This window comes from Neolamprologus multifasciatus, chromosome 18, assembly GCF_963576455.1.
Source record: "Neolamprologus multifasciatus chromosome 18, fNeoMul1.2, whole genome shotgun sequence".
NCBI classification, from domain to species: Eukaryota; Metazoa; Chordata; class Actinopteri; order Cichliformes; family Cichlidae; genus Neolamprologus; species Neolamprologus multifasciatus.
This window is the reverse complement of record NC_140456.1, coordinates 25,074,862-25,098,596: the sequence shown is the minus strand read 5'-3', so window position 1 is coordinate 25,098,596 and position 23,735 is coordinate 25,074,862. Positions and strand designations below refer to the sequence as shown.

At 39.9% G+C, this 23,735-nt stretch overlaps 3 protein-coding genes across 5 annotated transcripts in view; 2 read left to right on the top strand and 1 right to left on the bottom strand.

Annotated features, from left to right (window-relative positions):
* Positions 1 to 389: 389 nt before the first annotated feature.
* asip2b (agouti signaling protein, nonagouti homolog (mouse) 2b) lies at positions 390 to 9,680 on the top strand. The gene is made up of 4 exons (XM_085140418.1): positions 390 to 497; positions 614 to 736; positions 4,006 to 4,079; positions 8,894 to 9,680. Exons 2-4 carry the CDS (start codon positions 628 to 630, stop codon positions 9,059 to 9,061), a joined length of 351 nt encoding a protein of 116 aa, XP_084996544.1. The 5' UTR covers positions 390 to 497; positions 614 to 627; the 3' UTR covers positions 9,062 to 9,680.
* Positions 9,681 to 9,793: 113 nt separating this feature from the next.
* LOC146498056 (V-type proton ATPase subunit d 1-like) lies at positions 9,794 to 17,317 on the top strand. Its single transcript, XM_085140416.1, has 8 exons — positions 9,794 to 12,629; positions 12,916 to 13,087; positions 13,393 to 13,571; positions 15,139 to 15,218; positions 15,425 to 15,502; positions 15,607 to 15,783; positions 15,878 to 15,955; positions 16,505 to 17,317. The coding sequence occupies exons 1-8, from the start codon at positions 12,500 to 12,502 to the stop codon at positions 16,676 to 16,678; spliced, it is 1,068 nt and encodes a 355-aa protein (XP_084996542.1). The 5' UTR covers positions 9,794 to 12,499; the 3' UTR covers positions 16,679 to 17,317.
* Positions 16,999 to 23,735, bottom strand: part of apoltp (apolipoprotein lipid transfer particle homolog) — a 48,693-nt gene continuing 41,956 nt past the window's right edge. For 2 of the 3 annotated variants that reach the window (XM_085140413.1, XM_085140415.1), the window contains exons 69-73: positions 21,774 to 21,973; positions 21,532 to 21,700; positions 21,343 to 21,452; positions 17,803 to 17,910; positions 16,999 to 17,575 (exon numbers count right to left, since the gene is read on the bottom strand). In XM_085140413.1, coding sequence (XP_084996539.1) covers positions 17,432 to 17,575; positions 17,803 to 17,910; positions 21,343 to 21,452; positions 21,532 to 21,700; positions 21,774 to 21,973 — 731 coding nt within the window. In that variant the 3' untranslated portion in view covers positions 16,999 to 17,431. The remainder of the gene's footprint in view (positions 17,576 to 17,802; positions 17,911 to 21,342; positions 21,453 to 21,531; positions 21,701 to 21,773; positions 21,974 to 23,735) is intronic. The other variant, XM_085140414.1, reaches the window with a different exon arrangement.

Sequence of the window (23,735 nt, the reverse complement as noted above, 5' to 3'; positions counted from 1 at the left end):
TGGGATTTGTCAGCTTTCACTGACATAAAATTCACTCAAAAATAAAAAACGAATTGTATTTTTAAAACTTGGTTTTCTTTTCACAAGCATTCACAAGCAAGGAAAGCAGTGAGGACAAGGTTAAAGGGCTGATAATTGACCTTATACTGTACATCTGTTCCTTGTAGAATAGGATCTTTTTACATTCCCGAACACTCCAAGAAATCCTTTCCTCTCATTTTTCATGGTCAGTTGTTACATTTGTGCAGTTTCACAAGAGTTACATAAGCGCAGATTGCAAAATTGGGTTTGTTTTGCTTTGGGGCTCCACAAGACCAATAAATCCGACCCTGTCTTTTTCAATTTAGCAATTCCTCAGTGTAGACTGACTGGTCTTCAACCAGCTTCTGCTGTGCCTCGAGCCCATCACGTCGCGAGTGCGTGTTTCAGTCCTCGTTCGCAGTCCACCTCCTCTTTCACAGCCAGAGAGAAACCTGAGGGAACCAACCAGCCAAGGCGTACGTCACTCACAGATTTCTCCTCCTTTAGCCCCCTAAAGTCCGCTATTTATCTTCTAAACGTTAGACTGATTGTTTTTGTTGTTGTTGTTGTTTTGCACCATTGTCATCAACAGATCTCATCATCATCATGAGGAAGATCACCGGCAAACACTTGTTGTGCTTCTTCCTGCTTGCCTTGCCGCTGTCCTGGGCAGAGGACACCAAGAAGGATGTGCGGAAAAGGGAGAATGTGACAGGTAAGGATCGATGAGCACAGACCTGATTTGATGTAGTTTTTATTTATTTATGATTATTATTATTAAAAAAGTGTCGTAAGGGCTGGAGCCTCACCGAAAATACCGCTGCTTACAGTGCTGGATAGATAATGTAGCTGACACAGAGTGATGTGGGTCTGTGTGTCTGAGGACTGAGCACTTATTATAAACAGATGCGTTATTCTATGCGTTATTCATTAAGAAAAACAACAATAATTAAATAAATAATTACATAACTAAATCCATCTGAGAGGAGAGATCTTCTTTACGACCCGAAAATAGTAAAACTTAACGAACTCCCAGTCCAGGCAGCCCACACGCTAAAGCTTTGATAACAGCAGGATTTAATTTAGCATTGTTAATGCATAGCGTTGGTTTACAATCGTTATGGGGGGGTGGGAGGTATATGTCACATATTTGTCACATTTTGTAAATGTATCATTGTGTTTTCAAATTTAAAAAAGCATTGCAACCAAATTAAAATAAAGATGGAATGATCTGAGATGAATTCTGAGCTTTGGGCATTAAATGACAAACAATGTCCAGCAGGTTTGTCTAAGTCTGCCATCTTTATGTTAATTTACATTTGAAATGTGAAATCACAGTCTATTGGTGTAAATTTAATGATATTCTAGAAGAACAGTACAAAACTGTAAAATACACAGTAAAATACCTTTATATTAGGATTTTTTTTTTACAGTGTACAATGCCTTTAAGAGCCAGTTTGCTCTGGTGATGTGAAAGGAGTAGAACACCCTTCACATTTTTTCTTAGAACAAAACAATTCTGATGATTTTCTGGGGAAAACCAGATACCAAACACCAGAGGCACATTTAAATCATAGCTATTTATTTATTTTTAAAGACAGTATTTCTTCCCTCTGATGTTCCAGCATGATAAGAGTTTGCAGCTGGAACACTGGAAAATGGGCTGAATATTCACACATATAAAAATGATGATTAATGGTTCCAATAATCATTTGCAACAGTAGATGGTTTAACGCTAACCCTTTTCCTTGAGAAACAGCTCTGGAGTGCCTGTGTATGCTGGTAGCATGTAACGAGTTCAACCTCAGTGTTTGTGTGCATTATGCATTGTGGTCTCATAGTCTAGGGGTTAACTAGACTATATTTTGATTCTGCAGAATCAAAATAGGGAAATGTGTTAACATGCATAAGTTAATCATCTGCATATGCATCACCTCGCATGCGAGGTGATGCATATGCAGCCTTTTCAGCTTGTGTACTCCCTGTGTTGGTCTCAAGCCCAGATGAATGACTATGTGAGGAAGGTCTGGTGTGAAGTCTCTGCCAAATCAAATGTTAAAAATTTGTATTTCCATTTGGAGCAGCTGAAAGTTTCCTGTTTGCATGTACTGTTAATAGAAAAATGCATATTTAGGGCCCTTAACCTCAAAATGATTGTGGTACAGTTGAAAGTTTTTACAGCTGGATTTAGAATTCTTGCTTTTAAACAGCAATATGACAGATGTTACACCAACACAGCATCACCTTTTGACATACAGTCTAATCCACAGTTACAAATGTGATCACTCACTGTGTGGATATCTTATAATCAAGTGGGGGAAAACACTTGGCTTTAGCAGCCAATTGCTCTATTAACATTTAAAAGAGGCTGGAAAAGTGAGCTAAATATGATTGAGCTACACGGAAAACCAACCATCTGATTTTCATGAGAAAGCAGGAGTGAGGGAAACATTTCAAATGTAAGCACAGAGAGGACATGGGAGATGAGAGTTCATCATATTTTCCTGCAGAAGATTGATGGGGGACAAGACAATTTCAGATAGCATAGTAAAATAAAGATAAGATCAGGGTGCTCACAAGAACCTCGGGAACAGCAGGAGACACAAGAAAGGGCGTTTTCCACAAATGTGGCCGATATAGTCTAAACATCTGGTCAAAAAAAGAAAATCGCCCAAAGGTGTTGTGCTGCACCTTTTCTTACCATCCAGCACAACACGTTGGGGCGATTTTTTTTTTTTGACCAGATGTTTAGACTATATCTGTGTTGTGCTTGATGGTAAGAAAAGGTGCCGCAGCTATCAGTCACGGGGCAGAAGGAAAGAAGTCATAGCCAAAAGGGAGGCTTTTTGATTTGTTGAACTTGTGCAGCATCCAGTATGGGAGGGTGAGTGTGTTGCTGGTGCCAGTATGTGAGGTGAGTGGTTTGAAAACGTTGTTTCGATTATGATCAAAAGAATGTCCAGGCTGGCGGAGAGGAGATGTAGAGTCAAATAATTCTGATTTCCAGTGGAACGTTGGCTATCTTCTCTGCCATTTCTGTCTGTGAAAAACAACCCCAAAACAAAACACCTCAGTGTCTTGGAGTCTTGGATGCATATCACATACCAACACGCTTTGAAGCAAACATCTCTTTATGTCCATTTGTAGGCTTGGCATGGCAAAATAATTTGGGGGAAGAAAAGAAACCTGCTGTGCTGTTTTGACTGGAATTCTTACAAGTATAAAGCAAAATAAATGATTTAGCTCTAAATGTGTAAAAATGTTCTTTTGCTTCACGGCCAAGAAGAAAAAATCAGTCACGATTGACAGAAACTCCCCTGCTGAGAAAAAGGAGTTGTAGATGTTCAGCTGATCAGTCATAAATCTTTCCTCCTACTACACTATAGGATGATCCAGAAAGAAAAGATGATGGAGATCTCAAAGACAACAAATGAGCAGACTTTGAGAAAACCTTTTTAGTATTTACTTAATGATGCATATAAAAAAACATTAGCAAAAATAACCTTTCTTTTCTTGCAGCCATGCGAGCACAGACTATAATACAATTGAATAAAACGTATTATTGTTTTTAAAGCCCCCCACAAAAAACGATGCCCACATTTTCTAGTCAGTAAAGCTGGGTTTGCTTTGGCTTGATTTGAGGAAAAATATGCATATCGCATAAATTTCCTGCTCTGGACCCCAATTACTGTAAAACAAGCCCGTGCTCCAAGTTCTCTGACTTTGCCAGCTGTCAGCTTTAACCCCTCCCTGTACTGTGTGGCTTCAACTCTGCTCTCGCTGTTGGTTAATCATGGCTGGTGCCCAGACACTCACTCCAAGAGGAGATCCTGGTTTCCTTATTTCATAATCTCTAATTTATAGAGTCTTAAAATATTCACTACTGTACATATTTACAATTTTTAATCATGTATTGTGCACAAGGGGCTGCATTGTTGAAACACTGAATTGATCTTTTGACTCTGCTTTTATTTCCATTCCCAGTTTGGAGCCAAGCGAAGAATAGACGGCTGTTTGCAAGGCAAAAGATTTCTCCACCACGCCAAAGTGTCACTCCCGTAAGTTTTTACTGTCGACTCTATTTGTCATAAACTCACCGATTTAGTAGTAACGCTGTGTAAAATTTCTCCTTTTAAAAGTATTCAGAGGTAGTTGCTGACATGTTTCAGTGACATGCCCTTAGTCTTTGTAAAGATGTTCCTGAAAATGCCTTTTTCAGTTTGTTAGGCAATTTTTTTTATGGTTTTTTACGCCAGACAACAGTGAACAAATGTGACACGCAGCAAAATGTGGTGACAGCAACACAACCCAGTTTTCCACAAGGATCAAATTTCCCATCAATGAAAACGTAGCACATCACAATAATTTAACAGTGATGATAGAAATTCAGTGTGACCTTAATCCTGCCCTCTGAGCTAAATTCTCAGTGTCGTGAACTCACTTGTTATAGTTTTTTATATTGCTAAGACATATTTCTTGAAACCATTTTGTTAAAACAATACAAACAAATCAATCTTCAAGCTATCTTTTAAAAACCCCATGCAGAAAACCTCCAGTGAAACCGAACAATTATCTATGCAAAGTTTGAAATGTGCTCAGATCAGTGTTTTCACATCAGCCTAACAAGGAAGGAGCTCTTTAACTTTTAGCTGTTTTAGCTCTTGAGACTGTGTTTTAGCATGAAAGTTAGCTCACGGGTGAGATAGAGACTGACACCAACAATTGATGGCAACAAGAAAGGCAGAGGAGGAAGTGTCTGTGTAAGAGGATGATGAGAGAAAGATCAGGAAACTCAGATGAAATTTACCAGTTGATTAAATACGTTTGTGTTCGTGGAGTTCCAAACCAGATGAAAAAGAAACGGAGAACCAAATGACTTGCACGTGTCACATTTACGTTCATTAACACAAAAGTTTTGATTCATTCTTAATAAATTCCTGCGTTGAGCTTATCCCAGATGTCAACTTGAAGTTTAAGTCCTGCTTTCATCGTCTGTTTTGAAATTTTTCTAGATTAATTAGACGACCACAAAAAGCGCAGTTTAGTGGAAGAAGTGGACATTATTTTTTGGACCTACCCGTCAGGAATACCACGTTGTTGATGTAGCGTAACGAGGGCTCAGAAGTCTTATTTCTACTTGGTTTAAATGAACTGGAAAAAAATGTGTGGTTTTATGGACGGATAAAACTGGGTTTTTTTCGGGTGGGGTAAGAGGCTGGAGAAAAGGGTGGACAGTTCAACAGCTTTCCTCTGGCAATTGTGGAAAGTGTATGAACCTGCATTAGTTTTTTTTTTTTTACAACTGCTTTTTGTCTTATAAGACTCAGACTGAGTCACATGACTTTCACAGTTTTTTGTGCCACATAATTATAAATCAGGTATGTAAAGGACCCGATATTAAGAAAACTGTTGAAAGAGGACACTTATGTATGAATTACAGCATGAGAAATTATTTGTAGCGGATGGCACTGTGGATAAGAGCCAGAGATTAATAATAACAAATCATTAAATGCAGACTGGTGTATAAACATATAGTGAGTGAAACAAGGTGAATCAAGAAGAAGCGCATAGTGCATCATGGGAGCCTCCAGCAGTCTAGACCTTTTGTAGCATAACTAAGTGAGGATTTACGGTGACCTGATCCAGCCATAACTATAAGCTTTATCAAAAAGGAAAGCGCTTACTCTAATCTTCAAAGTAGAGACAGTGTCTGTCTCCACAAACTGGGAGCTGGTTCATAGAAGAGGAGTCTTGGAGATAAAGGCTCACCCTCCCTTGCTTTTAAATATCCTAGGAACCATCAGTAAAGCAACAGTAAACATACTGTCATGGTTAGCAGGGCAAACCGTGTGGGAATTATTAAAGGACCCAAGATGCAGGCACTACTGATGTGAGTGGGCTTTTATTGAGGAGGATGACATACAACAAAAGGCGAGGGTGGCGAGAACAGAACTGACAAAGCCTAAACTGGGAAAACAAAACAAAAAACCTGAAACCTTGAAACCTACTATGAAATCCTAAACTGGGAAAACTAAGAATAAAACAAACCTGAAACCTAGAGACACAAACGGAATCGCAGGGAGACGTAGACAGATGCAGTGAAACCACATAGACAAACCAGCAACAGGCAGGAGAACACACAGGACTTAAATACTCACAGGAGTAATCATGGGATGGGACACAGGAGGGGAACACACCTGGGAGAAATCAGGGCTGACGAGACACAGACATCAGGCTGAGAACACTCACATGAGACACAGACCTTCAGAATAAAACAGGAAACTCACAGACACAGAGAACCAGACAAGACACTGAACTTAACAGACAGATTCACGAGTAGACACTGTGACACCATGGACAGACAGAGGGAACACAGAGAAGTGGGAGCAGGCAGGCACAGAACAGAAACCTAACAAATGGCAAACCTTAACAAAAGACATAATCAGAATAAACAAGAACATAGAATATTATAAGGAAACACAAAACACTGAGTCGTCAGACTCAGGACCATGAGCTAGACCCAGCAGTCTTAGCTAATTATAGGCCAATCTCCAACCTTCCTTTCATATCAAAAATCCTTGAAAGAGTAGTTATCAAACAGCTAACAGATCATCTGCAGAGGAATGGCTTCTTTGAAGAGTTTCAGTCAGGTTTCAGAGCTCATCACAGCACAGAAACAGCTTTAGTGAAGGTTACAAATGATCTTCTTATGGCCTCTGACAGTGGACTCATCTCTGTACTTGTCCTGCTAGACCTCAGTGCAGCGTTCGATACTGTTGACCATAATATCCTATTAAAGCAATTAGAACATGCTGTAGGTATTACAGGTACTGCGCTGCAGTGGTTTGTATCATATCTATCTAATAGACTCCAATTTGTACATGTAAATGGAGAGTCCTCTTCACACACTGAGGTTAATTATGGAGTTCCACAGGGTTCAGTGCTAGGACCAATTCTGTTTACACTATACATGCTTCCCCTAGGCAGCATCATTAGAAGACATAGCATACATTTTCACTGCTATGTAGATGACATCTATGAAGCCAGATAACACACATCATTTAGTTAAACTGCAGGAATGTCTTAAAGACATAAAGACCTGGATGGCCGCTAACTTTCTGCTTCTTAATTCAGAAAAAACTGAGGTTATTGTACTCGGCCCTGAAAATCTTAGAAATATGGTATCTAACCAGATTCTTACTCTGGATGTCATTACCTTGGCCTCCAGGAAGGTTGTGAGGAACCTTGGAGTCATTTGACCAGGATATGTCCTTCAACGCACATATTAAACAAATATGTAAGACTGCTTTCTTTCTTCTCTAAAGTTAGAAATATCCTGTCTCCTGTCTCAGAGTGACGCTGAAAAACTAGTTCATGCATTTATTACTTCCAGGCTGGATGACTGTAATTCATTAGTATCAGGATGTCCAAAAAACTCCCTGAAAAGCCTTCAGCTAATCCAAAATGCTGCAGCAAGAGTCCTGACAGGGACTAGAAAGAGAGAGCATATTTCTCCTGTTTTGGCTTCCCTTCATTGGCTTCCTGTTAAATCCAGAATTGAATTCAAAATCCTGCTCCTCACATACAAGGTCTTAAATAATCAGGCCCCATCTTATCTTAATGACCTTGTAGTACCATATCACCCTATTAGAGCACTTCGCTCTCACTCTGCAGGCCTACTTGTTGTTCCTAGAGTATTTAAAAGTAGAATGGGAGGGAGAGCCTTCAGTTTTCAGGCCCCTCTTCTGTGGAACCAGCTTCCAGTTTGGATTCAGGAGACAGACACTATCTCTACTTTTAAGATTAGGATTAAAACTTTTTGCTAAAGCATATAGTTAGGGCTGGACCAGGTGACCCTGAATCCTCCCTTAGTTATGCTGCAATAGACTTAGGCTGCCGAGGATTCCCATGATGCATTGAGTTTTTCCTTTCCAGTCACCTTTCTCGCTCACTATGTATTAACAGACCTCTCTGCATTGAATCATATCTGTTATTAACCTCTGTCTCTCTTCCACAGCATGTCTTTTATCCTGTCTTCCTTCTCTCACCCCAACCGGTCGCAGCAGATGGCCGCCCCTCCCTGAGCCTGGTTCTGCCGGAGGTTTCTTCCTGTTAAAAGGGAGTTTTTCCTTCCCACTGTCGCCAAAGTGCTTGCTCATAGGGGGTCATATGATTGTTGGGTTTTTCTCTGTATCTATGAAGCGCCTTGAGGCGACTTTTGTTGTGATTTGGCGCTATATAAATAAAATTGAATTGAATTGAATTGACACATACAGTACTATGAGGTCTTTAGGATAAGATGAGGTCTGATTATTTAAGACCTTGTATGTGAGAAGATCACAGAAGAAAAGCAACTATGCAAGAAATACGCTCGATCTTTCTAGTTCATGGGTGTCAAACTTAAGGGCCTAAATTCAGGAAAGAATAAATGTGTAATTAAATGTTATCATATTATTAGAAAGGTGAATTTCCATCTTAAGTGGTCTGGCCCACTTTAGATCAAGTGCACTGTATGTGTTGTCCTGTGATGTAGCATGAATTTGACTCCCTCTTATAGTCCCTGTCAGAACTCTCGCAACAAAACGTGTTTCAGTGAGTGAGATTTTTCTTAAAAGAGTAAACAGGACTTGTGCCTAAATTTAAAAAACAACAACAAAACAAACTGTTGAAGCTTTTGCCAAAAGGCTGAAAAAAAATAGTTTAGTGATAACAGTGAAGTTAATGGCTGTAAAACCAGAACAACACTAAAACGCTTTGTAGAGCTGCCATGAGTCGGGGGTCAAATAGTTCACATGTATTTAAATGACTTTTCCACTTCTTCCACTGACTCGTGCTTTTTCCACATATTCTGTCTCTGTTGGAATTGCTTTAGAAGCACAAGTCGAACCTCGTAACTCCGGCGCGTCGCTGCGGACGCTTGATGGAAAGCTGCTCCCCTCACCTGCTGTGCTGCGACCCCTGCGCCTCCTGCCGCTGTCGACTCTTCAACACCATCTGTCACTGCTGGAGGATGAACCCCCTCTGCTTAAAGAGGACCTAGATGGAGCACGCACATGCATGAACATGCACGCAAACACATCACAACGCCTGAACATATATTGTGGTTGACAAAAGAGTACGGAAAGACTCACATCTGCTCTGTGGGTTTGTCTGCACAAATGCAGTTAAGAGATTAAACTTCAAAATAAAATCGAAGCATTTCAAAAAATGCTTGTGATATTATGTGAGGCATTTGTTTACATTTGTTTGTATTTATTCAAGAGTTCTTCTGTCTTCAGCGGCAAAAAGTATGAAAAAAAATACTCACAGAAATCTTTGCACAGTCTTACAATATCTTAAAACAGCATATGTATGCATAAAAAGAGATGGGTGACGTGCTTTTTCATGTATGTAGACAATCTGATATTAACTGTGTGTTGCATTATGGGTATTTCCCACATTTTTGCTGCTTTTGAATATCTTGCTGCTGGGGATACCTGCAAGTAAATTTACTTTGGAACATAAATGTGTTGTTGCTTTTAGACTTAATGAGGACCAAATGGCATTTACTTATGTACCCCACGCCTTGAAAATCAGATATATATGTTTGGACTTGCCTGCCTCTTGTGGATTAAGGAGTTTATATTTTTGCTATTGAATAAATACACTGTAAGCCTAAATTCTCCTTGCATTTGCCCATGTGGAACCTATTAAGATACTAAAAAAAACATTTTTAATGATTTGCTACTTTAATGTTGATTTTAGAGTAAATGTGGTACACAGGATTAAAAACAAGAGAGCAAAGAATAGGTTACTGCAGGCCGACTACTCTCTCGTAGTTAAACAGCATTTTGAGGTTTTCCAGGACAATAATGTGAATAGCAGAAAGATAATAAATATTAGACCTTCTTTTGGAGGCTCAGCTCCGTATCCCGAGGAGATGCACAGAGACACATGCTTCTGTGTAAATTCCAAAGGAAAGTGGTTATAAATCCTATCCAGGAAATGTGTGGTCCACATAATATATTATCTTGTCTGGGACACTGTCTGCTTCTGCTTTGAAAAATGGCAAATGGGCAAACTGAACGCCATTTGTCAGTAGTAGTTATGTTATGAATGATTATCCCTTTCATGGAGATCCTTATATGTCCATTATGTCCATGAGCATGAAGGAGTTTAAGACAGGAAAGAGCCAGTGTTACAGAAAAAGGCCTAACAGTTAGCCCTAACCCTAACAACAGAAGATAGAAGAAGATCTTTTATAGCTCCAAAAGTTCCCACTGCTGGCTGACTTCTGGCATGATAAATGGTAAAATGGTAAATGGCCTGTATTTGTATAGCGCTTTATTTAGTCCCTAAGGACCCCAAAGCGCCTTACACTACATTCAGTCATCCACCCATTCACACACACATTCTCACTCTGGATGACATACGATAAGACGTATGTCATCCAGATATGGGCCAGGTCTGGTGTAGATGGCCCAGTTTATGTGATGGCACACCATATCTGGCTCGATTGTGGTTTGGTGTATGCAGCCCAGGCTCATAGAAAACAGGTCTGGCCCGGATCCGGCATCAAGCTGGCACTTCTGACTGACTGGTGTCATGGCAGAGTGTACGTCAACCAGATGTGGGCCAGGTCTGGCAATGATGGCAATATTTATGTTCCTATTTTCCTATTTTAGTTAGAAGGTCAAATGCCATTTTGCAATACTATACTGCTATGGTAGCCAATGATTCAAATGCAGGTTTGACAGGTTTGCGAGTGTACACTTTATCCAAAACCTAGTGAGGGTTTACTCATGTTTACCAGTGGGTGGCTGTAGCTCAGGAGGTAGAGCGGGTCACCTACTAATCAGAAGGTTAGCGGTTTATCCCTGGCTCCTCCAGTCTGCATGTCAAGAGTGTGAATGTAGTTAGGAAGCACTCAGTTTAGAGAAAGTGGGTGAATGTGGCATGTTGTATAGAAACTTGAGTAATCCGGGAGAGCATAAAAGCATAATATCAGTCCATTCACTGACTTAACAGAGTCACATCATGTTACTTTTGCACTAGTATGTTCTGGCACATGTTAATATTACATGGCTTGATTAAGGTACACATTAGGCTGACATCTGGGGGCAGAACTGAAACTGTTCTGGGCCAGCACAGGACCACCAGTGTGTCTGCAACTGGCCTTGTGCTGGCCCATGTGTGGGCCACCACTGGCAAACCAGATCTGGGCCACCAAAGAGCCATCATTCTTTGCGGTATGTGGGCCATGTGTAAGCACATTGTGTGGGCCAGATCCGGGCCATACCAATTATGCTATGTGGGCATAATTGGTATGGCGAAAAGAAAATTCCAGGTTTTTATTACAAACTGAGATAGACATGGTCAAAAGGACCTGCTGCGTTTTAAACTGAGTATCAGAATGGGGAAGAAACATAATTTAAGATGTGGCAAGGTTGCTGGTGCCAGACAGGCTGGTCTGAGTATTTCAGAAACTATTTCAGAAACTATTTCAGAAACGATCTACTGAGATTATTCTGTATAACCATCTCTAGTTTACATAGAAGAAAAAGGATTAAGAAAGGTTAAAAAAGATTAAAGAAGAAATGCCAGAGGTCAGACGAGAAAAACTGGACTTCTCTGAGTTGACAGGAAGGCAAAAGCAATAAGCTTCGTTGAATCAATGTATGCAGAAGAGCGTCTTCTACAGCAGCAGAAGACCACGTCAGGAGAAATACTTGCTTAGCCTGATGAATCTCGATTTTTCTCTGTGTGTAAAAAGCAGTGAGTTTTTACAGCTTACAGAAGCCAAAAATTTCAGGAAATCCTGCTCCAATCATACGGATAAAGATATTAAAATACACCATTTTAGTATGTAATGCTTCAAGGTCGTAGGTCAAAGGTCGAGGTCATACAAATTAAGATATATTATTGGGAGACATATGCACTCTCTTTGTTTTGAGCTCTTTAAAACATTTTTATATGATTTCACAATCACATTACATTTCCATATTAACAATGCTGACATCAGCAAAAATGATCTATGAAAACAATGCAGATGTCATCACTAGTTGTCATTAGTCTAGTGTGTATTTTGAACTATTTAGAACAGAAGAGCAGTGAAGCGGACTTTTTACTCAGTGCTTGTTTAGCTTTTTTTTTAATTTTTTTTTTTTTTTAACTTTTTTCACCCGTGCTGTGTGAACAGAGCAAAAAACAACAACAACACCCGATCAGGTTCTTTATTTCATTTCATTTTTGAAATTCCTGCTACACAGTGGTTCAAACTGAGTGGGTGAATACACACGAGTCAGAGTGAATGTACTAAAAGCAGGAGCTGAGACAGCAAACACTTTTAGCCATGGAATTTCTTGCTGTCAAAGAGGAAGGAAAAATAACAGCATGAACGTTAGTCAGAGAGGGAATTATGCAGAAGCTGGTATATATAAAGAAAAGCTAAAATCACGCTGTGACTGCGGCAGTTCCACTCAATAACTCATTTGGCATTATGGCAGCGTGCGAGGAGCTCAGCTTTAACGTGGATCACGGCTACCTGGAGGGTTTGGTTCGAGGAATGAAAGCTGGGATTCTGTCTCAGACTGATTATCATAATCTGGCCCAGTGTGACACACTAGAGGGTAAGCCTTTTGTATCACACATGTAACGTGTCATAATTGCAAATGTGCAATACCTGCAGTCTAAAAAATATTATGCACATGTGAGGGGGTGTTGGAAGCAATTTATTTATCTATCTATCTATCTATCTATCTATCTATCTATCTATCTATCTATCTATCTATCTATCTATCTATCTATCTATCTATCTATCTATCTATCTATCTATCTATCTATCTATCTATCGAAAATGGCAAACTAACAAGCAGTGGAGTATAAAACATTTGATTTGCCATGTCCTCTGCTCAGATATGAAGCTACACCTTCAGAGCACAGACTATGGTAAACTGCTGTCCTCGTCTGAGGGCGATTTGACTGTGTCGCTGCTGGACAGCAAGCTGAGGGAGAATCTGGTGACTGAATTCAGCTGCCTGCGCTCTAACGCCCTGCCACCCCTGTCTACCTTCCTTGACTATATAAGGTGTGCCTAGTCACTGCATGTGCTTTATTTATAGCTTGTGTCACAGGATAAGCAGATGCACTTCAACAGCATCCTGCAGGTTAGCTGCTGCTGAGATTTTCAGATAAAGAGGACAGTGTTTACGCAGACAGTGGAGACCTTGTGGCAAACGTGGCGAGCTCTCAGTGCAATTTATGCGATGAAAACCTTCATTTTGCAACACTCTTTGTGGTTTATAAAAATGGGATGAGCAGGAAACATTTTACATGAACTGTCATGCAGGGTAAAAGGGATATTCAATTCATGTGGTCTCTGTGTTGCCATAGTTACAGCTACATGATCGACAATGTGGTGATGCTGATCACGGGGGCCCTGAAGAACAAAGATGTGTCAGAGCTGCTCCCACGGTGTCACCCACTGGGAGCGTTTGACCAAATGGCAGCCGTGGGCATTGCTCGCACTCCAGCTGAACTGTACTCAGCCATCCTGGTGGACACACCACTAGGTAATCTCTATTTTTTAAAATGTCTAATGGCGGTAAAGATGTATATTATTAATATTTAATGATCTTTTAGCTCTAATACACTTGTGACTGACCATCATTGACTTACATATCAATGAGTCACTAAAAACACTTTAGTTTAAACACTTTGCACTGATGCATGCAAAAAGAAAACAGGTCCTGCTCACTCATCCTACTGGAAGTGGTTTGCACACAAAAACTATTAATTTAGTCATTAGAGCATTATGAACCTTTCTGAGTACAGATACAGTATTAAATGCCTCACATGACCTCATCAGACTGGATCTTTTTATCAGTTTATTACAGTGATATAACTTTATTTTCTAATGCATAGCATTATGTGGAGCTCTGTGTAATGTTTGTCAGAAACTGCAAGTGCTCAACATAACACTGAAATGTGTTATATTGTTATTACTCAAAGTATTAAAGTGCTATTCCAAAAACCAAATAACACCAAAAGGAAACAATAATGTTGTTATATTAGTTGTAGTAGAAGTATTAGGAGTAGTGGTGGGAGTGACAGTAGTTTCATGTAATCTTAATGCAACAAAAGCAGTGATGAATATGTGTTTTGGATTCAACTTGTTCAGGCTGTGCCCACTTCATAGTTCGATGACTCCCCAAATTAGAATTGGTTTTAACTTTTTTGTGTCCTTTTAGAGGTTCTCAAAGTGAGAAATCAAGATTTTTACTCATAAAAATGTAAAACTAAAAAGTCATTTCTTTCTTTAGGTGTTTTAGAAAATACAACTGTGGTGTTTTTTTGGTAACTTTTTGTAGCATAACTTTTCAGGTGTCAAATGGTAAATGGCCTGCATTTGTATAGCGCTTTACTCAGTCCCTAAGGACCCCAAAGCGCTTTACACTACATTCAGTCATTCACCCATTCACACACTGGTGATGGCAAGCTACATTGTAGCCACAGCTGACAGAGGCGAGGCTGCCGGACACTGGCGCCACTGGGCCCTCTAACCACCACCAGTAGGCAAACACGGGGTTAGTATCTTGCCCAAGGATATTTGGCATGCAGCCAGGAGGCAGCCTGGGATCAAACCACCGACTTTCTGATTAGTGGCTGACCTGCTCTGCCACCTGAGCTAGAGCCACCCCATGTCAAATGTTGACCCAAATGTCAAAGCCAGATTAGCACTAGTCATTAAAAGGCAATGCACGTTTCTGTTTTCTTTTCTTTTTTTCCTCCTTTGCTGTTAAATCCTCCTAATGTGTTCATAATACCTTCCAAGCAAGTTTGTGGACTGTTAGTTAGCAACAAGCCTAATAAGCTACTTCTGGTTTCTTTATTTTAGACTTCTCTGGCTCTCTGTTCCCTCAGCACAGCTAAAAATTAGTCAGTGCTAAAAAATTTCAGAGTCATAGTTTACCAAAGCTAAGCATGAAGTAATGGGTGTGAGCAGGGATATAGTAAACACAGTTTTGACCATATATTATTATTCTTCATGTCAGGAGTGGGCTTCCATTTTTAAGGTCTACTTTATAAAAATATTTACAACATACTGAGGATTTCTATGTTGTTTTATTCTCGCCACAGGTCAGTTTTTCCAGGATGCTGTATCTGAGTGCAGCCTGGATGAGATGGAGGCTGAGATCCTGAGAAACAAACTGTATAAGGTGAGCAGAGCATGGCATAAGATGGCATGACTAACCTATCTCAGCTTTGACACCTGTGTTATAGTATTTGTGCACATGCTATGTAGTTTATACTACTGTGATAAACATGCTTAACAGCTGCACTTAAGTTTTACTGCCGTGTCTGAACGCGATCTGTTTTTCATGAAATTTGTGCTGATCTCGGTGCCTTTTGTTCTACCGCACAGGCATATTTGCAGTCTTTCCACTCTTTCTGCAAGTGCGTGGGCGGTGCCACAAAGGACGTAATGTGCCCTGTCCTGGAGGTACTCTGGCTTTCTATGATGCATGAGTTTGTTTAACTGAAGTCTTACAAACTACTTGAGATTTGTTTTGCTGTAAATGCCGTGCGCTTTCATGCGTGCTGCAGTTTGAGGCGGACCGGCGGGCCTTCATCATCACCGTGAACTCCTTTGGGACGGATCTCAGCAGTTCAGACAGGAGTGCGCTGTATCCATCCTGTGGCAAACTTTACCCTGGAGGACTGAAACTCCTGGCCCAGGCGGAGGACCATGAGCAGGTCAAGGCTGTGGCTGACTGCTACCCAGTGAGTTTGACCTCATGTCCTTTAAGATGCTGCACAGTTGTTATTGCACGTTGAGTCAGACATGTGGTCAGTGTAAACTCAAATTTCCCTGCAGGACTATAAAATGGTTTTTGATGACCCTGAGCCTGGATCAGATTTTAAGACTCTTGAGGACCGATTCTTCGAACAAGAGGTAATAACGGCTTTGTTTTGAACTGTCACGGATTTCTTTCCCACTTTTCAACATTGTAGAAAACATTTGAACCAGGCTGACCATTCAGACTTTCAAATATGAAAATCTGATATACAGTCACCAGCCACTTTATTAGGTACACCCCACCTAGTTGGAGCTGCTTTTGTCTTCAGAGCTACTTGAATTTTTAGTAGCACAGATTCAGATTCACAGATGTGCTCTCCTAGAAGATGCTCTTCTGCACATCTTGGTTGTAACTTGGTTATCAGACTGTTGCATTCCTATCAGTTTAAAGCAGTCTGGCCATTGTCCCATGACTTCTAGCTTCTATGAGAACTGCAGCTCACTGGATATTTTCATGTTTTAGACCTCTGTAAACCCAAGAGATGACTCTATCATGTTTAAAATCACTTTAATCACCTGCTGAAAGTATATATATATTTAAGAAAGTACAGGTGATTAATTTAAATTTAGTATTAGTATGTACTTTTCTTGTTAGGTTGCCCTGACTGTAGATTCTTGCAGCTTACATATCTATCATTTTTCCAGGTGAAGCTGAACATACTTGCTTTCCTGCAGCAGTTCCACTTTGGAGTATTTTACTCTTACATCAAACTTAAGGAGCAGGAGAGTCGGAACATTGTGTGGATTGCCGAATGTGTCACACAAAGACAGAAGTCAAAGATACACAACTACATACCCATCTTCCAAAAGACCAGTTAACTAAGAAACAAGGATGCTTTACTAAGTTTTAGTACAGATTAGTAAATGTGGTGGACCAAAGTGAGTCTTCAGCATCTTCACTGCTTGCACTACAAACCACAGCCTTGGTGTTACACTATTATAGCACATCTGTTGCTCATGTGTATTGAGTTTCAAGACCTGATCGCTTACGCCTCACATTTTTTGAAAGAAATTACTCTTTTTAATTCCAGACTTTGTGTTAATAATTGTCCTGGTCACAAAACAAAGTCTGAAAGGAATGATATTCAATAAAAAGCTGGTTTCAGTCGCTCCCTCCTCGCGATGCACTGACACAAATCTTTTAAAAAAATGTTTTTATTTCATTGTGTTATTAATAAGCTACTTGCTACAGTGAATGTGTTTACATTCACATTAATGGGATAATCAACGCACGTCTAAACAGGACAAAAGTGTCACAGGAGGTACAAGAATGTGTGACTACACAGTGGAGTACAACATAAAAGTACGAAGGCAATATGGCACAAACAGTGGTATAAAGAGTAAATCTGTCCGTTATAGCAGCTCACAGAGGTCAGAAACTGGCCATTTTTGCTCTTCATTAGCTTGTCCTTCCTTTACACTTTCACTAAAACAGAAACACACACACACACACACACACACACAAAACAAGTTAAAACTACATACAAAATATACATTTTGCATGTCTGAATTGAAAAAACTTGCCACAAATACACGGACACATTAATACAAGAATAATCATGCATGTCTTATTCAGTGGCCTAACTCACTGCATTGAACGGGGACCTCCATGGGTATGTAGTTCTGCTGACAGAGGTGAGCGAAAGCAAATGCTAATCTGCAGGGTGCTCTCGATGAGCTGAGTTTACACACAGACATGAACTGACTGGGATCCACCTGACAACACAAATGCAGGTTTGTGAAAAAAATCACATGTGATCAACCAAAAAGAAAAAAAAAGGGGAAAAAAGATGGAGAAGGGGAAAACAGAAAGGATTTCATATTTATCTGTTTAAACTTCCCTTCACGACGAGCTTTCCAAACATAAATGGGATATTAATAAAAATGTTCTGGTGAAGAAACCACCAGGACATGCCTGCTGTGTGGGTTTTTTTGTTACTCACCACCCTGAAACAAGAGCTGAGGGGAGAATCGGGAGAAGAGAACAAAGCGTCACAGCTCGCTGGACTGACGGCTGCTGTCGCAGAAGGTTTGATGCATGTAGGTTTCATCTAAAGTCACAAACAAGCGGGCAAAGCTAAGGAGAACCTCGAGGCTGACAAAAACTCTGCAAACATTTGTAGACACAAGATTTCACAATTTCATTGAAACTCGATTTCGGGAAACATTGGGATGTTGTCTGAAATACAAATTAAAGCAGAACACAGTGATTTGAAAATGATTTAACCACCAAGAACCAAAACCACAAATCAAATGTTGGCGCTGATTTATTTTATAAACATATGTTCATTCTGTATTTGATCCCAGCAAAACATTCCCCCCAAAATGTTTATGCGGGAGTCTGTTTCACATTATCGTGTATCATTTTTAACACTTTCCAAATGTTTGGTAGATGAAATTAATGGCTGTCGCTTGGAACGCAAACTGTTTTCATAATTCCTCGTTTGTTGCATACAGTCAAAGTCAAAGTAAACTTTATTGTCAGTTCACTATATAGATACAGGAGACGACGAGGCTCGAGTTCCATACAGTGCAAAAGAACAACAATAAATCCGGGACCATGTGTAAATAATTTCGTTCCACCTCATGTTAACATGCGATGCGAATGACAATAAAGCTCCTTGAATCTTTGAAATATAGGAAGAGTAAGAATAAGAAGAATAAATATATATACACTTTGAAATCTGAGGTAAGGGAGTAAATGTGCACTTTGAGGTAAAATTTACAATTGAGATTTAAAGTGACTTTGAAGTCATTGTAAGACGTAAACACTCTTTCAGTTCTGAAGGTTCAATTCCAAGCAGGTCCTACAATACAATCAGGTGAATACAACCTCAAATGAGCAACAATAAAGGACTTATTACTAGGGCTGGGCAATATGATACTGTTCACGGTAATACCGGTATAATGTTGGGCAACAAAATGAAATATCGTGATAGAATGTTGGTAAAACGCGCATGCGCGGTGCCTTTGTTTTCATACGCACATGGCGGCGATGGAGAATGAGAAGGGCGAAAGCGGATCGTTGAATGAAACGGATGAACCAGAACTGGTTTGTAAAATGCTGCCATTTCAGTGATGTGGAACTGGTTTAGCTTTCGTCCGTCAGATACACAACAAAGCACTATTTTTGGTAGAGCATGCTAGCTGGCCGTCGTTATTACCATGTTTTTTGGAAAATACGGCACACTTAAATTAATCCTTTGATTTTTCTGAAAATCGACTGTGCCCCTTATAATCCCGTGCGCCTTATGTATGAATTCTGGTTGTGTTTACTGACCTCGAAACGATTTTATGTACACGGCGCTCGAAAATCTTCTAAATGTTTTAGTACGACTTTGCTAAGCTACGAAACCGCATCGCTTGATGGATTGTCGGAGCGGAGTGATACGTACTGTGCTTCAACATAATATCACCGTATTGTGTGTGTATAACCTCTTTTTAAGTTTTGTGGATATTATACATGGTTATGCCGAGGACATGTCGGCCAGTTTCCACTGGAAATGCCTTTTGGTAAACTGTCAGCGAGGAATTTGCATTTGCACTGTTAAATTTTTATATAACTTTAATGCACATAAAAAACAGCTGCTTGTTTAAGTAAAAATACGTTAATGGGTTTTTTTTTGCACTAATAAAGTTGTGGAGTCGTAAAGTATTTTGTCTATTGTCAATTATATCGTCAGTTATATCTTATCGTACATTTTCAAATGTATATCGTGATAAATATTTTGGTCATATTGCCCTGCTCTACTTATTACAGCATGTCATTATTTATTCAACACAAATAATCTAACATTTGTTAATCTAACGCTGCGCATAAAGTCTAACGACACCCTCACTGCTTCCAAAGGAATTAAGAGACTAATTAGCAGATCAAATGCATGAGATTAACTGATCATTAGTGAGTGTGAGCATCTCTATAAAAGCAGATTTTTGGCAGTTTGCTGCTCTGGAGAATTCAGCTGTGTGTTACCACAGTGCTATGACCTTCAAGAGTGCTCACAGAAACTGCTAAAAACCCAAGAGCTACATCTCGGACTCCTGGCACGTAAGATCTTAAAGTTCGAGACAGTACATTTATAAAATGATTGAATAAGTGTGGCTTATTTGGAAGGACTGCCAGGAGAAAGCCTCTTCCCTCAAAAAAAGTGTCATGATCTGTGGGAGGCAGGTCATGTTTTCTAGAAGATCCAAATGCAGATGCTTGGACTAATCCTAACAAAAGCGAGCCGTTTATTAAGGCTGATCAAAACTTTGCAAAAATACAAAATAAAAGGGAAAAAGTGGACAAAGACTTTCACTAACAGAAAACTAAATGGTGAAAAACTGGTAACAAGGATCCTGGAACATGAGCAAGACACATGGAAGAAGAATGGGTGTTCCGGCACAGGACAGCGGGACAATATGTACACAAGAGGATGGTCAGGGAAGTGAAGGCACGGGAAAGGCAGCAGAAACAAATTAGACAAAAAATCGGAATTGAGCATTAAGACCTGCAGTGTGAACGTAGCCTAAGTCACTGAGTCGACCATGAACTTCTCCGTATACCAAAGTTTTCTACTCAAATATGAGATCATCGGTCTGACAGCTAAAGTTTGGCAACAACTGGGTCATGGAACCGCTGATGGAACGACTGAAAAACATCATTTGACGTGTTCCCATGGCGCACTCAAAGTCCAGATCTCGATCTGACAGAAATGATGTGGCAGGTCCTTCAGAGAGCCGTGCATCAGCAAACCCAATGAGCTGAAGCAATGTTGTAAAGACAACAGGGCCAAAATTCCTCCGCAGTGATGTGAGAGTTGTTGTTCATCTGAAGTCACATTTAATAATTTTAAGACTTGCTGAGGACCAAATCGTTTTTATGTAAAACCTTAGAGTTGAAAGAGGATTTTATTTATTTATTTTTATATCTTTCATCACTAACAGGGTGTTGACATCAACAAATGACAGAGGAACACATTCCACTTCATGCACTTGTAAACCTATGCTATAATGGATTCTGGAGTTTTAAGTGTGTGCCGCTAACAAGCCGTTCTTTGTCCCTTTCTATTTGCCCCCTGCCAAAAAATAGATTTTTATCGGTCATACAAGCAAACAGCTTTCCACTGATCTTAGTACATAAATGGACCCAAGCCCAGAATATTGCTATGCCCAGTGAAGTTTCTGCATCTTATTTGTCTGCTTTTTCTTTCAATGTCAGAGCTTTAACATGTGCTACGGAGTGGTTTATATTTTTTAATGAATTCACTTGAGGGCCTGAAGACCATAACCGTTCATGATTATTTTAATCCTGAGAACATTCCTTGATTATTCAGTCCCTACCCAGTCCTTTTTCACTTTAAAACCTTTTTGTTGTATTTTCGATCAAATGTAGAGTTTAAATGATTTACAAATCCTTGAAAGCTAGGCTTTATTTCATATTGCACATCTTTTTGAGAACTGGACCGATGCCATGTGTTGATTAATCTCACTGATCCTACCTGCCAGGTGTAGAGAAAATCCTCCAAGGTTTTAGCCTGAGATCCGTCAAACATAGGAAAATCATTTCCTGCGTCGTTATCGTTGGTCCCAAACAGACCGGTGGACACACCTGTGCAGGCGAGAAAGGTGTATATGTTTGAGAATATGAAGACAGATATTTATAACGGGCCATGCTGAATCTTTCCCACCATGTAACCATCCATCCAGAGTGAAGCTGCACAATTCAAGCGACAGGTCACATGACACAAACATCCCACGCTGACTGGACACCTGCACCACGTCTGATGCTTTCCTGACTGTCACTCCATCATCAGTGAGAAACGTGTGGCTGACGGCGCCGCTGCAGTCGGTCCTCACCTGTGACACAAGCATTTACCCGTCTTATTCCTCGTGGCCTGAACGCTCTTTATTCGTCGAGAGTAACACATACCTGCCCGTTGCGCTGAACGCTGATGGTGTGGTTACTCATTTGTATCAGGAGGAGGTTCTGCGTGTCTGTGCCGAGCAACAGCGTGAACGACGGATCGCGGCCGACGTCTCGGGCCAGGAGCAGTGGACACGAACCTGGCAGCTCATACAAGTGACCGTCAAACGTCACTACGAACTGATCTGCCACCAACAGAGCTTGGTCTTTTGGTGAGATAAGAAGGGAAAAACGGAGAGAATTCATTGAACCCTCGTGGTGTTACTCATGCAATGTTGGCAGGTCTGGTGGACTCACTGTTTTACAGGGTTATTAAATCAAAAATCTAAATCATTTTATGTAAAAAGCACTGAACAGATATATAATTTAACCCAATACTAAGCTATACAGACAACGTGTGTGGTTAACGTTTGTTATTTACCTCTGTTAGAACCAATTTATGTGTAAAAATCCAATTTGTTCTTGGTTACAAAAAACAACCCAAACCACAAATAGAACATGTGCAGCAAAATTTCTTGCTTACTTCTTTGAAATTAGTAAAAAACTGAACGGATGTCACATCAGTCCCATTGAAAAACAAGGAGCATATTTGATGTGTTGCATATGTGTTTCTTGCAGCTGTTCCGACCTTATTCTGGCCTGCGAGCCAGTCACACCTAATGGGTGTCTTTTTGTATTATTTTGTCTTATTTTTTGTGAACTTGACTCGCATATAAAATCTATCTCATGCTCCCGTTTCTTTCATTCAGGGAACATTTCTAAGCTAGAGAAAATTGCTGCATTTGTATCATTGCGCCTGGATGATTGTAATGCTTGGAATAAATCTCTGTCCCACATTCACCCTCAGTCTTATGGGAGCCACATCTTCTCAAATATTCCTCATCTCATTCTACATCCAGTAGCAAGCCGCGTGTTGCCACGTAAAAGTTCAACGTGCTGTTAACAACACTTAAATCATGATTAATGTAAAAAGAAAATATATTAAAACAATAAAAATAAATAAAGACTTGAATAAGAAAAGGATGTCAGCAGAAGGCCTGATTAAAAGAAATGTTTTGAACTGTTAATCAGTTAAACTGAGCTGGAGTGTTAAACTGTTCCAGAGCCTCGGTACCGCAGGATGAAAGGCTCTGACCCCCCGTCGTCTTCAGTCTTGTATGAGCCAACTAGCATATTAGTGAAAACAGCGAGCAGCACTGTGTTTAACACGAAGCTGAGATAAGTAATCTGGTGTCCATTTAGCTCCGTACGCAACTGAGAATTTTAAAAGAAATTCTAAACTCCACTGGCAGCCAATGAAAGCAGAGTAAAGTAGGGGTGATGTGAGCTCGCTCGCTAGGGTGCGTTAGGAGAGCTCAACTGCGGCATTGAGCGACACACAAAGTCCTGACAATGCAAAACACAAGCTCAAAAAGACAAAACACACCCGAAGGCACACATGTACATGCTAACAGTCGCGTTGAAGTCATCAGAAATATGTTATTTGTTCCGTTCGTCATGGAAACCAAAGGGAAGTAATGTGAAGCTGAAATAATAATAAATAAATATTTCATGTTGACATGCAGTGCCCTTTTTACATATGCCTCCACTCATAGCTGGTCTAACTCCATATTTAGTTACTCCACACTCATTACTACATGTTTACAACATATAAGTCAGTATTTGTTTTTGGACAAGTGCCGCCAGTACTGATTTACTTATAAGTGTTATGTTGGTTAGTTCAGGTATCTTGTGTTATTTGTTGCAGATGTGTTCCAGCCATGACCTAAAATGTTTTGAATGATGTATTAAATATGAACAAAACAAAACAAAAACCCCTCTATGATGTTTAATCTAATAATCGAAGATAATACAAAACAAAGCTAACAGTTATGGTCCTGCGTGCTGACACAGAGGTTTTAGTTCTTTGATCTTTAGATTTTTGTTGATTATTCAATTTTCTTTGTTTTTTTATTGTTTACAATTTGA

Coding starts and splice junctions, on each gene's coding strand:
- asip2b (XM_085140418.1), top strand. CDS start 628: ATGAGGAAGATCACCGGCAAACACTTGTTGTGCTTCTTCCTGCTTGCC. Junction 737..4,005: donor GAAAAGGGAGAATGTGACAG/GTAAGGATCGAT, acceptor TTCCATTCCCAG/TTTGGAGCCAAGCGAAGAAT. Junction 4,080..8,893: donor CACGCCAAAGTGTCACTCCC/GTAAGTTTTTAC, acceptor GAATTGCTTTAG/AAGCACAAGTCGAACCTCGT.
- LOC146498056 (XM_085140416.1), top strand. CDS start 12,500: ATGGCAGCGTGCGAGGAGCTCAGCTTTAACGTGGATCACGGCTACCTG. Junction 12,630..12,915: donor CCAGTGTGACACACTAGAGG/GTAAGCCTTTTG, acceptor TCCTCTGCTCAG/ATATGAAGCTACACCTTCAG. Junction 15,219..15,424: donor TGAGAAACAAACTGTATAAG/GTGAGCAGAGCA, acceptor TCTACCGCACAG/GCATATTTGCAGTCTTTCCA.